Here is an 11988-nt window from a genome sequence, read left to right as displayed (position 1 = left end):
AAAAAAAAAAAAAAAAAAAAAAAAAAAAAAAAAAAAAAAAAAAAAAAAAAAAAAAAAAAAAATTAAAAAAGAAAGAGGAGTCAACAATATTGAACACCTACTCTGTGCCAGGCTTTGAGGACAGTGATGGTCCCAGTCCTCATGGCACTTACCATCCCGAACCTGTTTATGATCCCTTAACAGTCATTCAATGACCTTCTTTGGTACCAATTCAAATTCTTTTGGCACCTTTCCTCTCTGCCCTTACATACCACCACCAAAAAGTCTACACTTGGATTGCTCCACTAGGTTACACGCGAAGACCTTCCGGGAACGAGCATTTATTCTGGTATCAGAGCTGTAGGAAAAACATTTTCATCTTCATTTAAAAATCTGATGAATGCTGTTATTTACACTGTGGTTAGTAAATAACACCTTCATTAGATTTTTTTAATGAAGACGAAATCATTAGTATCCAAGAGGAACATCTGTCTTCATTTTATCCCACAACAAAATCAAATTACAAGTTTCCCCTTTCCCTTGACTTCCTGGGAACCTCAAGCTCTATTTTGCATTAAACTGGGGTTTTCCTGTATGGTTAATCGGTTCCATAGGTCCCAATTTCGCTGTTCCATCGGGTCATTTTGCAATGAGATGAGGACTTTTCTGGGGTAATGTGCAGGGAGACAGGATGAGACTTTGGAGGGGGCAGCCTGCGCTGAGGATGTGAGTTGGGGGAGGAGGTTGGGGCTTCTTCACGGCCACCTACTGCGGTTTGAAATGAAGTACCTGCTTTCTGTCCCTGGCCTCTGCTGACAGTTCCAGAGCTCTCACTCTCGGGATCCTGGACCTCCGGGCTCCACGCTTCCACTTCTTCTTCCACTCAAGAGATAAAAGCGGATTTGGGGCCTGAAAATCCTGCGAAGGAGAAACACGGGGTTCGGCTGAGCGCACCGGAGGGGAGATGAGGCTCCTCCCTCGGCGCCCCGCTTCCAGCCCATTCGCTTTTGGGGACACCGATCCCCACTTCCCACCGACTACTGGGGGGCCCGGCCTCACCCAGCACGCCCAGGTGGCCGCAGGTCTCCCGCATCATGTCCCGGTACAGGGCCCTCTGCGCGGGCCACAGGCAGCCCCACTCCTCTAGGGAGAAGTACACGACCACGTCCGCGAAGCTCACGGCTCCCGACCTGCTTTCCCGCGTGCGCCGACGCCGGGTCTCCCCGGTTACATGGGCCGGTCGCGGCGCCAGGGGCGGCCCCATGGGAAACCCTTTCTGCCTGGTAAAGGGAGGCTTCCGAGGAAAGTGGAGATGCCGGCGCTTTACTGTCTTTCCTCTGCCAAGTCCGTAGGGACCCTACTCCTTCCCTTAACCAAGATGGCGCCTTCCTGGCGTCAAGACCCCTCGCTTTTCCTCGGTGCCCTTACACACCTTGGGGAAACCAGCGGGGAAGCTGCCCTCGTAACACAACCAGATAGATGGCGTGCGTTGATTGGACACTACCGGGAGGCCCAGGGTAGAAGAAATGCTGTGATTGGGCGTTTTTTGGAGCGGTCTGTTTGAAAAGCTGAGGTTGAAGGACCTGAAAGTAGTCCGAGCTGAGGGGCCTCAGGGTCTCCTGACTCGCTTTTCCCCGGACAGCCTCCTAGGAGAAAGGCTGTGGCCAGCTGACGCTACTTCCTTTTGCTACTGGGGTGAGTAAAGGTGAAGCGCAAAGCCTTGGGCGGCTGTGCAGTGAGCCGGTTAGAGACGGCAGATCCCAGCTCTGAGCTCTGCGTACTGCGGGCCGGGCTGAGCCAGCCCGAGGGGCTGCGGGAACAGGATCCTACTCAGGATCTAATTTGGCGTTTGCCCAGTGGTCACAGATGTCTTTCCTTTTAGAGACACAGAAGGCTAGGTGACTGCTCACAGGCGCAGAGCCGGGATTTAAGGGCAGCTCCTGGCCGGGCGCGATGGCGCGGGCTGGTGGTCCCAGCTAGTCGGGGGGCTGAGGCAGGAGCATCGCCTGAACCCCGGAGGTGGAGACTGCAGTGAGCCGAGATCGCGCCCCCGCACCCCAGGCTGGGCGACAGAGCTGGGCGCCCATCTCTAAAAACAAAAAGTCATTTTCTCGCTTCCAGGTTCGGTTAAGGGCTTAGTGTAGGGCCCTGCACAAAATACTATTATAATTATGAGTTTATAGTTGTTATAGTAATTTTTGATACCATCTGTGTCCTGTCTTAATCAGAAAACCTGTGTTCAAATTACAGCTGATGGCCGGGCACTGTGGCTCACGCCTGTAATCCCAGCCGTTTGGGAGGCCAAGGCGGGCGGATCACGAGGTCAGGAGTTCGAGACCAGCCTGGCTAACATGGTGAAACCCTCTCTCTATCAAAGATATAAAAATGTGGTGTGTGCCTGTAATCCCAGCTACTCGGGAGGCTAAGGCAGGAGAATTGTTTGAACCCGGGAGGCAGAGGTTGCAGTGAGCCTAGATTGGGCCACTGCACACCAGCCTGGGTGACAGGAAGAGACTCCGTCTCTAAATAAATAAATAAGCAAGCAAGCAAGCTGATAAGTGAGTAATAAAACTGGGAAATAAATCAGATAATCTCTTAAGACTGTTTTTCCGACCTTTCCAATCCAGTATTCATAGAAACAGAGGAGGAACATTTTAGATGTATAACAAAAAGCTGCCCATCCCCACTTTGAATTTGGCCGGGCACAGAGACTCGCGACTGTAATCCCAGCACTTTGGGAGGCTGATGTGGGTGGATCACTTGAGGTCAGCAGTTCAAGACCAGCCTGGCCAACATGGTGAAATCTCGTCTCTACTAACATACAAAGATTGGCCAGGCGTGTTAGTGCATGCCTGTAATTCCAGCTACTTGGAGGCCTGAGGCACAAGAATCACTTAAACTCAGGAGGCGGAGGTTGCAGTGAGCCACAGTCATATCATTGCACTCCAGCCTGGGCGACAGAGTGAGATTCCATCTCAAACACACACACACACACATACACACATATATGTAATATATTTATATATACAAAATATGTTCATTATATAAAAATATATTTTATATATTATATATACGTGTGTGCATATATATATATATGTATACAGATGGCCAATAAGGACATGAAAAGATGTTCAACATCATAAGTTATTAGGGAAATGCAAATTATACCCACAAAGAGCACTTAAAGCCCCTGAACTGAATTTAAAATGGCTGGGCTTGGTGACTCAGGCCTGCAATCCCAGCACTTTGGGAGGCTGAGGCGGGTGGATCACCTGAGGTCAGGAGTTGCAGACCAGCCTAGCAAACATGGTGAAACCCCATCTCTACTAGAAATAAAAAAATTTGGCTGGGCATGGTGACTCATCCTGTAATCCCAGCACTTTGAGACGCCAAGGCAGGTGGGTCACCTGAAGTCAGGAGTGCAAGACCAGCCTGGCCAACGTGGAGAAACCCCGTTTCTACTAAAAATACACAAATTAGCCAGGCATAGTGGCGCATGCTTGTAATCCCAGCTGCTTGAAAGGCTGAGGTGGGAGAATTGCTTGAACCTGGGAGTTGGAGATTGCTGTGAGCTGAGATCATGCCACTGCACTCCTGCCTGGGCAACAGAGTGAGAGTCTGTCTCAAAAAAAAAAATAAAATAAAAATACAAAAATTTCCTCCTCGAGCATTGTGGCTCGAGCCTGTAATCCCAGCTACTGAGGAGGCTGAGGCAGGAGAATCACTTGAACCCAGGAGGCGGAGGTCGGAGGTCGCAGTGAGCCAAGATCACGACATTGCACTTCAGCCTGGGCGACAAGCGAAACTCCATCTCATTAAAAAAAAATTTCTTAAAATGATAAATTTTATGTTATTTATATTTTACGACAATAAAAAAAACACTATGAGATATCACTTTACATTCATGATGGTTAACAACACCACCAAAAAACAGGAAAAAAAAGTGTTGGTGAGGATGTGGAAAAATTGGAACCCCTGTGCATTGCTGATGGGAATGTAAAATGGTGCAGCCCTGTGGAAAACAGTCAGTTCCTCAGTTAAACCCAGACCTACCATGTGATCCAGTAATTCTACTCATAGGTACCCACAAAAAAATGGAAAACAGAGATTCAAACAGATACTTGTATACCAGTGTTCATTGTGGTATCATTCATAATAGCAAAAAGGAGAGAAAAACTCATGTCCATCAACTGATGAATGAATGAACAAAATGTGTTCTATACAATGCAATATTAATAAGCCATCAAAAGGAATGAAATTCTGCTGGGCCCGGTGGCTCACACCTGTAATCCTAGCACTTTGGGAGCCCAAGGTGGGTGGATCACTTGAGGTCAAGAGTTCGAGACCAGCCTGACCAACATGGTGAAACCCTGTCTCTACTAAAAATACAAAGATTACCTGAGCTTGGTGGCTCATGCCTGTAATTCCAGGCATGAGAATCGCTTGAACCCAGGAGATGGAGGTTGCAGTGGGCTGAGATCACCCCACTGCACTCCAGCCTGGGAGACAGAGCGAGACTTCCTCTCCAAAAAAAAAAAAAGGAATGAAATTCTTATACATGCTACACCATGGATGAATCTTGAAAACATTATGTTAAATCAGTGGTCCCCAACCTTTTTGGCACCAGGGACCAGTTTCATGAAAGACAATTTTTCCACAGACCAGGATGATTTTGGGATGAAACTGTTCCACTTTAGATGATAAGCATTAGTTGGATTCTCATAAGGAGCGCACAACCTGGATCCTTTGCATGTGCAGTTCACAGTAGGGTTCACATTCCTATGAAAATCTAATGCTGCCGCTGATCTGACTGGAGCAGGAGCTCAGATGCTAATGCTTGCTCGCCTCCTTCTGTGTGGCCCAGTCCCTAGCAAGCCACGGACTACTACTCGCCTGTGGCTGGGGACTGGGGACTCCTGTGTTAAATAAGCCAGACACAAAAGGAAAAATATTATTTCTCTTATATGAAATATCTAGAAAAGGCAAATTCATAGAGACAGGAAGTAGAATAGAGGTTATTTGTGATGAGGGGAAGGTGAGTATAAAGAGTTACTGTTTAGACTGGGTGCAGTGGCTCACTCTTGTAATCCCAGCACTTTGGGAAGCTGAGGTAGGAGGATTGCTTCAAACCAGGAGTTTAAGACCAACCTGGGCAACATGGTAAGATCCTGTCTCTACAAAATTTTAAAACGTGCTGTGTATGGTGGCATGCGCCTGTGGTCTCAGGTGGTTGGAGGCTGAGGTGGGAGGACCACTTGAGCCCAGGAGGTCAAGGCTGCAGTGAGCTGTGTTTGTGCCCACTGTACTGTGGCCTGGGTGACAGAGCAAGACCCTATATCAAATTAAAAAAAAAAAAAAGTCAGGAGGGAGGGAGCAAAAAAGTTTCTATTTAATAGACACAGAGCTTCTGTTTGAGATGATGAAAAACTTCTGGAAATAATGATGTTACACAACAGTGTGAATGTACTTAATGCTACTGATACACTTAAATATGGTTAAAAAGTTAAATTTTACGTTATGTATATTTTATCACGCATACAAATCACAGTGTTGCAATATCCAAATCTTATTTCTTTAATACCACTCAGGATTTGTACAAAAGATCTTGTGAGTATGTTTACATTATTTGCAAGAATGATCCATGTTTAATAGGAGACAGGGCTCGGCCCACAGGCTTACAAGACACAAGACGCCAACAGCTGTAGGCAAGACGGCCTGATCGTTTTGTGACATTGTTTCTCCCAGGTGCTCCTGTCCCTTTCCCAGAGATGTTGACATTAACTTTCATCTGTGTGTGTCAGTATTTCCTGCTCTTGCTTTCAATGATATCCTTCAAACTAGTAACTTATCTATGTTCGTTGTTAGAATTTAATTCTCACAGGAGGCCAGGCACAGTGGCTCACACCTGTAATCCCAGCACTTTGGGAGGCCGAGGTGGGCATATCACCTGAGGTCAGTTGTTTGAGACCAGCCTGGCCAACATGGCGAAACCCCATCTCTACTAAAAATACAAAGAATTAGCCAGGTGTGGTGGCGCATGCCTGTAATCCTAGCTACTTGGGAGGCTGAGGCAGGAGAATTGCTTGAGCCTGGGAGGCAGAAGTTGCAATGAGCCGAGATCGTGACATTGCACTCCAGTCTGGGTGACAGAGTGAGACTCTGTCTCAAAATAAATAATAAATAAATGAATAATTCTTACAGAATGAAAATACTTCTTTTGCATTTTCCCAATGTCTTTACTGATTATTCTTGGGATTTGGAAAAAACATAAGACTGGGCGCAGTGGCCCACATCTGTAATCCCAGCACTCTGAGAGGCCAAGGTGGGAGGATTGCTTGAGCCCAGGAGTTCGAGACCAGCCTAGGCAACATGGAGAAACATCATCTCTACAAAGAATACAAAAAAAATTAGCTGGATGTGGTGATGCATGCCTATAGTCCCAAGAACTCAGGAGGCTGAGGCGGGATGATCACTTGAGCTCAGGGAAGCTGAGGCTGCAATGAGACCTGACTGTACCACTGCACTCCAGCCTGGACCACAGAGCAAGACCCTTTCTTGCTGGGAAGGAATTCTCATATGTACACACTAGCAGAAGCCACAGGAGGCACCAGGAAAACCAGAAGAATGTGGGGATATGAAAGCTTAATTACAAGAGAGTTTAAGTAGGAAAACTAAGGTATATAAGATGAAAACTGAAGCACTGATTTGTTAACTAGGTCATTAGTTCTCCTAAAGGACAGTTTTAGAATAATACATTGCATAGCAGCTGACTTTGGAGTCGCCAAGATAGGTGAGCCTGGACAAGTTATTTAATGTCGCTGAGCCTCTGTTTCCTCATCTAGTCAAGGAAAACAATACCTACTGTAAGATCTGGAATTTAAGGCTGCCCTACTTACAGGTTAATAAATATATGTCTGTTATTGTTTCATGGATGCTGGCAGAAAACAGATGAAAGACTTACTGTTTATGGCACCACAAGCAGCGTGAGCATGCTTGCATTGGTTCCTTCTGCCCCCCTGCAGGGGCAACGTTGGGATGTGCCCAGACGGATGCTAAACACACAGAGAGTTGCATCATAGGGGAGGAACAAGGAGCTCCTGCTGTTTTTTTCCTTTTTAAAGATGAATTTGGGTCAGGAGTGATGGCTCACGCTTGTAATCCCAGCACTTTGGGACGCTGACACGGGCAGATCACCTGAGGTCAGGAGTTCGAGACCAGCCTGACCAACATGGTGAAACACCATCTCTACAAAAATGCAAAGATTAGCTGGGCGTGATGACAAGTGTCTATAATCCCAGCTACTCAGGAGGCTGAGGCAGTAAAATCGCTTGAACTCAGGAAATGGAGGTTGCAATGAGCTGAGATCACACCACTGCACTCCAGCCTGGGCGACAAGAGAGAGACTCCTTCTCAAAATAAATAAATAAATAAATAATAGGCACGTGCCTGTAATCCCAGCACTTTGGGAGGCTGAGGCAAGTGGATCACAAGGTCAGGAGTTCAAGACGAGCCTGGCCAATGTGGTAAAGCCCTGTCTCTACTAAAAATACAAAAATTAGCCAGGCAAGGTGGTGGGCACCTGTAGTCCTAGCTACTTGGGAGGCTGAGACAGAAGAATCACTTGAACCCAGGAGGCGGAAGTTGCAGTGAGCTGAGATTGTGCCACTGCACTCCAGCCTGGGCAACAGAGCGAGATTCTGTCAAAAAAAAAAAAAAAGAGGTCTTGCTATGTTGGCCAGGGTAGTCTCAAACTCCTGGCCTCAGCAGTCCTCCTGCTTTGGCCTCCCAAAATGCTGGGATTACAGCTGTAAACCACCATGCCCAGCCACCTGCTGTTTTATAGTAAACAGCATGCTGCTCTTTGTCTTGGATGCAGACATTACCTCTCCCTCAAGATTTGCTTGCCACAAACACTGTCCTGAGAAATGTTCTGGGTAAAGAGTGCCAAGGGCTTTGCTTATTTATTGGTTACACTTGCATTTATGGTTTATTAAAGCAAAAGAATACAGATTAAAATCAGCAAAGGGATCAGGTACATGGGGCAAAATCCAGAGGCAACCAGCCACAAACTTTCAGGAGTCTACTCACAGTGGAGTAGTAGATGTGCTTTTTTTCTCCCTGCAATGATTTGTGACAACAAGGGCTGACTGTTCCCAAAGAGAAGTTCACCCGAGCTGTAATGTGCAGGGTTTTTTGTTTGTTTTTGTTTTGAGATGGAGTCTTGCTTTTGTCACCAAGGCTGGAGTGCCATGGCAGATCTCAGCTCACTGCAGTCTCTGCCTCTCAGGTTCAAGCGATTCTCCTGCCTCAGCCTTCCAAGTAGCTGGGGTTACAGGTGTGTGCTACCACACCTGGCTAATTTTGTATTCTTAGTAGACACGGGACTTCCACCAAGTTGACCAGGCTGGTCTTGAACTCCTGACCTCAGGCGATCCACTTGCCTCACCCTCCCAAAGTGCTGGGATTATGGGCATGAGCCACCGTGCCTGGCCATGTATAGGGTTTTTATTGGGAGTCAGTCACATAGGCTTGGAGTGTCCACACTACTGATCTCTGCTACTCAGACCCCAGAGCAAAAACCACTGTTGACTATAAATCATGCTTAGGATAAACTTATTTGTTCAGACTGGTACAGCATGATGACATAGCCCAAGACCTCTGGCATACATCAGGAGTGCACACACTCCTGACCCGGGAGTCCACTGTACCTGGTGAACTACAGTGATATTTTGAATCTCCTAATATTAAAATTAGTTTAGGTCCAATGTCCCAAATCCCTGGAAACTCTAGTTACTTCCTCTTCTCCAATGTCCACAGTAGCAGTAGCCTACATTCACTGAATGCACTCTTTATTATTTGGCCCACTGCAGTATTAATAGACACTTGAGGCCGGCCACGGTGGCTCATGCCTGTAATCCCAGCATTTTGGGAGGCCAAGGCAGCCAGATCACCTGAAGTTGGGAGTTCAAGACCAGCCTGAACCACGTGGAGAAACCCTGTGTCTACTAAAAATACAAAATTAGTCAGGTGTGGTGGTGCGTACCTGTAATCCCAGCTACTCAAGAGGCTGAGGCAGGAGAATCGCTTGAACCTGGTAGGCAGAAGTTGTGGTGAGCCAAGATTGCACCACTGCACTCCAGCCTGGACAACAAGAGTGAAAATCCATCTCAAAGAAAAAAAAGATAGTTGGGTGCAGTGGCTCACGCCTGTAATCCCAGCACTTTGGGAGGCTGAGGCCGGCGGATCACGAGGTCAAGAGTTCAAGACCAGACTGGCCAATATGGTGAAACCACGTCTTTATAAAAATAAAAATAGATACTTGACTGAGCTTTCATGATGTACCTTGTAGTACATTTGGAAAAGGCTACAAGGTCTACAGCATGTTTTTGTCAGTGTAACACGGTCCTTCATCAAGAGGACCCAGCCTCCCCTTCATTCAAGAGACTCTAGTTCTGTGAATAGGCTCAAGTCTGAGAATTTGTTGGCGGCAGAGACTTGTGGTTTTTGCCAAGTCAGCAAGATGTGTGGGACTGTGAGAGACCCATGGAGTAGTATCTGCTAACATCTACTTTATAGAGTTCTTATAAACATTAGATTGGAATGTATATAAAGTGCTTAACACAGTATGTGGCACATCATAAAAGCTTAGTCAAGTGGCTATTAATATTGCAGTAGACCAAAGAATAAACAGAATTGGATTCAGGCTGGGTGCAGTGGCTCACGCCTGTTATCCTAGCAATTTGGGAGGCCGAGGCGGGCAGATGACTTGAGGTCAGGAGTTCGAGACCAGCCTGGCCAACATCGTGAAACCCCATCTTTACTAAACATACAAAAATTAGCTGGGAGTGGTGATGTGTGCCTGTAGTCTCAGCTACTCAGTAGGCTGAAACACAAGAATTGCTGGAAACCAAGAGGAGGAGGCTGCAGTGAGCTGAGATTCTGCTACAGCATTCCAGTCTAGATGACAGAGTGAGGTTCCAGAAAGAAAGAAAGAAAGAGAGAGAGAGAGAGGAAAGAAGGAAGGAAGGAGGGAAGAAGGAAGGAAGGAAGGGAAAGAAGTGGATTCAGTGAATGTAGGCTACTGCTTCAATACATTTAGCTGAAAATAATAGAGAGAAAAGTTCTTTTTTGTTTTAAAGGCAGATCAGCCAGGCACCGTGGCTCACATCTGAAATCCCTGCACTTTGAGAAGCCGAGGCAGGCAGATCATGAAGTCAGGAGTTCGAGACCAGCCTGATGAACATGGTGAAACCCCATCTCTACTGAAAATACAAAAATTAGCCAGGCATGGTGGCACGCAGCTGTAATCCCAGCTACTCGGGAGGCTGAGGCAGAGATTGCAGTGAGCCAAGATCGAACCACTGCACTCCAGCATGGGCGACAGAACAAGATTCCGTCTAAAAAAGGAAGGAANAAAAAAAAAAAAAAAAAAAGAGGTCTTGCTATGTTGGCCAGGGTAGTCTCAAACTCCTGGCCTCAGCAGTCCTCCTGCTTTGGCCTCCCAAAATGCTGGGATTACAGCTGTAAACCACCATGCCCAGCCACCTGCTGTTTTATAGTAAACAGCATGCTGCTCTTTGTCTTGGATGCAGACATTACCTCTCCCTCAAGATTTGCTTGCCACAAACACTGTCCTGAGAAATGTTCTGGGTAAAGAGTGCCAAGGGCTTTGCTTATTTATTGGTTACACTTGCATTTATGGTTTATTAAAGCAAAAGAATACAGATTAAAATCAGCAAAGGGATCAGGTACATGGGGCAAAATCCAGAGGCAACCAGCCACAAACTTTCAGGAGTCTACTCACAGTGGAGTAGTAGATGTGCTTTTTTTCTCCCTGCAATGATTTGTGACAACAAGGGCTGACTGTTCCCAAAGAGAAGTTCACCCGAGCTGTAATGTGCAGGGTTTTTTGTTTGTTTTTGTTTTGAGATGGAGTCTTGCTTTTGTCACCAAGGCTGGAGTGCCATGGCAGATCTCAGCTCACTGCAGTCTCTGCCTCTCAGGTTCAAGCGATTCTCCTGCCTCAGCCTTCCAAGTAGCTGGGGTTACAGGTGTGTGCTACCACACCTGGCTAATTTTGTATTCTTAGTAGACACGGGACTTCCACCAAGTTGACCAGGCTGGTCTTGAACTCCTGACCTCAGGCGATCCACTTGCCTCACCCTCCCAAAGTGCTGGGATTATGGGCATGAGCCACCGTGCCTGGCCATGTATAGGGTTTTTATTGGGAGTCAGTCACATAGGCTTGGAGTGTCCACACTACTGATCTCTGCTACTCAGACCCCAGAGCAAAAACCACTGTTGACTATAAATCATGCTTAGGATAAACTTATTTGTTCAGACTGGTACAGCATGATGACATAGCCCAAGACCTCTGGCATACATCAGGAGTGCACACACTCCTGACCCGGGAGTCCACTGTACCTGGTGAACTACAGTGATATTTTGAATCTCCTAATATTAAAATTAGTTTAGGTCCAATGTCCCAAATCCCTGGAAACTCTAGTTACTTCCTCTTCTCCAATGTCCACAGTAGCAGTAGCCTACATTCACTGAATGCACTCTTTATTATTTGGCCCACTGCAGTATTAATAGACACTTGAGGCCGGCCACGGTGGCTCATGCCTGTAATCCCAGCATTTTGGGAGGCCAAGGCAGCCAGATCACCTGAAGTTGGGAGTTCAAGACCAGCCTGAACCACGTGGAGAAACCCTGTGTCTACTAAAAATACAAAATTAGTCAGGTGTGGTGGTGCGTACCTGTAATCCCAGCTACTCAAGAGGCTGAGGCAGGAGAATCGCTTGAACCTGGTAGGCAGAAGTTGTGGTGAGCCAAGATTGCACCACTGCACTCCAGCCTGGACAACAAGAGTGAAAATCCATCTCAAAGAAAAAAAAGATAGTTGGGTGCAGTGGCTCACGCCTGTAATCCCAGCACTTTGGGAGGCTGAGGCCGGCGGATCACGAGGTCAAGAGTTCAAGACCAGACTGGCCAATATGGTGAAACCAC

The 11988-nt window shown here is 46.8% G+C and overlaps 1 protein-coding gene across 1 annotated transcript in view; it reads right to left on the bottom strand.

Annotated features, from left to right (window-relative positions):
* The window catches only part of ZNF785 (zinc finger protein 785), a 4176-nt gene extending 2773 nt beyond the window's left edge, over nt 1-1403 (bottom strand). Inside the window, 2 exon segments of the mRNA XM_017515466.2 lie at nt 769-897; nt 1039-1403. Of these exon segments, the coding sequence (XP_017370955.1) occupies nt 769-897; nt 1039-1243 (334 nt within the window). The 5' untranslated portion in view covers nt 1244-1403.
* Nucleotides 1404-11988: the final 10585 nt, after the last annotated feature.

Source organism: Cebus imitator, unplaced genomic scaffold (assembly GCF_001604975.1).
Source record: "Cebus imitator isolate Cc_AM_T3 unplaced genomic scaffold, Cebus_imitator-1.0 Scaffold552, whole genome shotgun sequence".
Taxonomy (NCBI): Eukaryota; Metazoa; Chordata; class Mammalia; order Primates; family Cebidae; genus Cebus; species Cebus imitator.
This window is presented reverse-complemented; position numbering and strand designations above follow the sequence as displayed.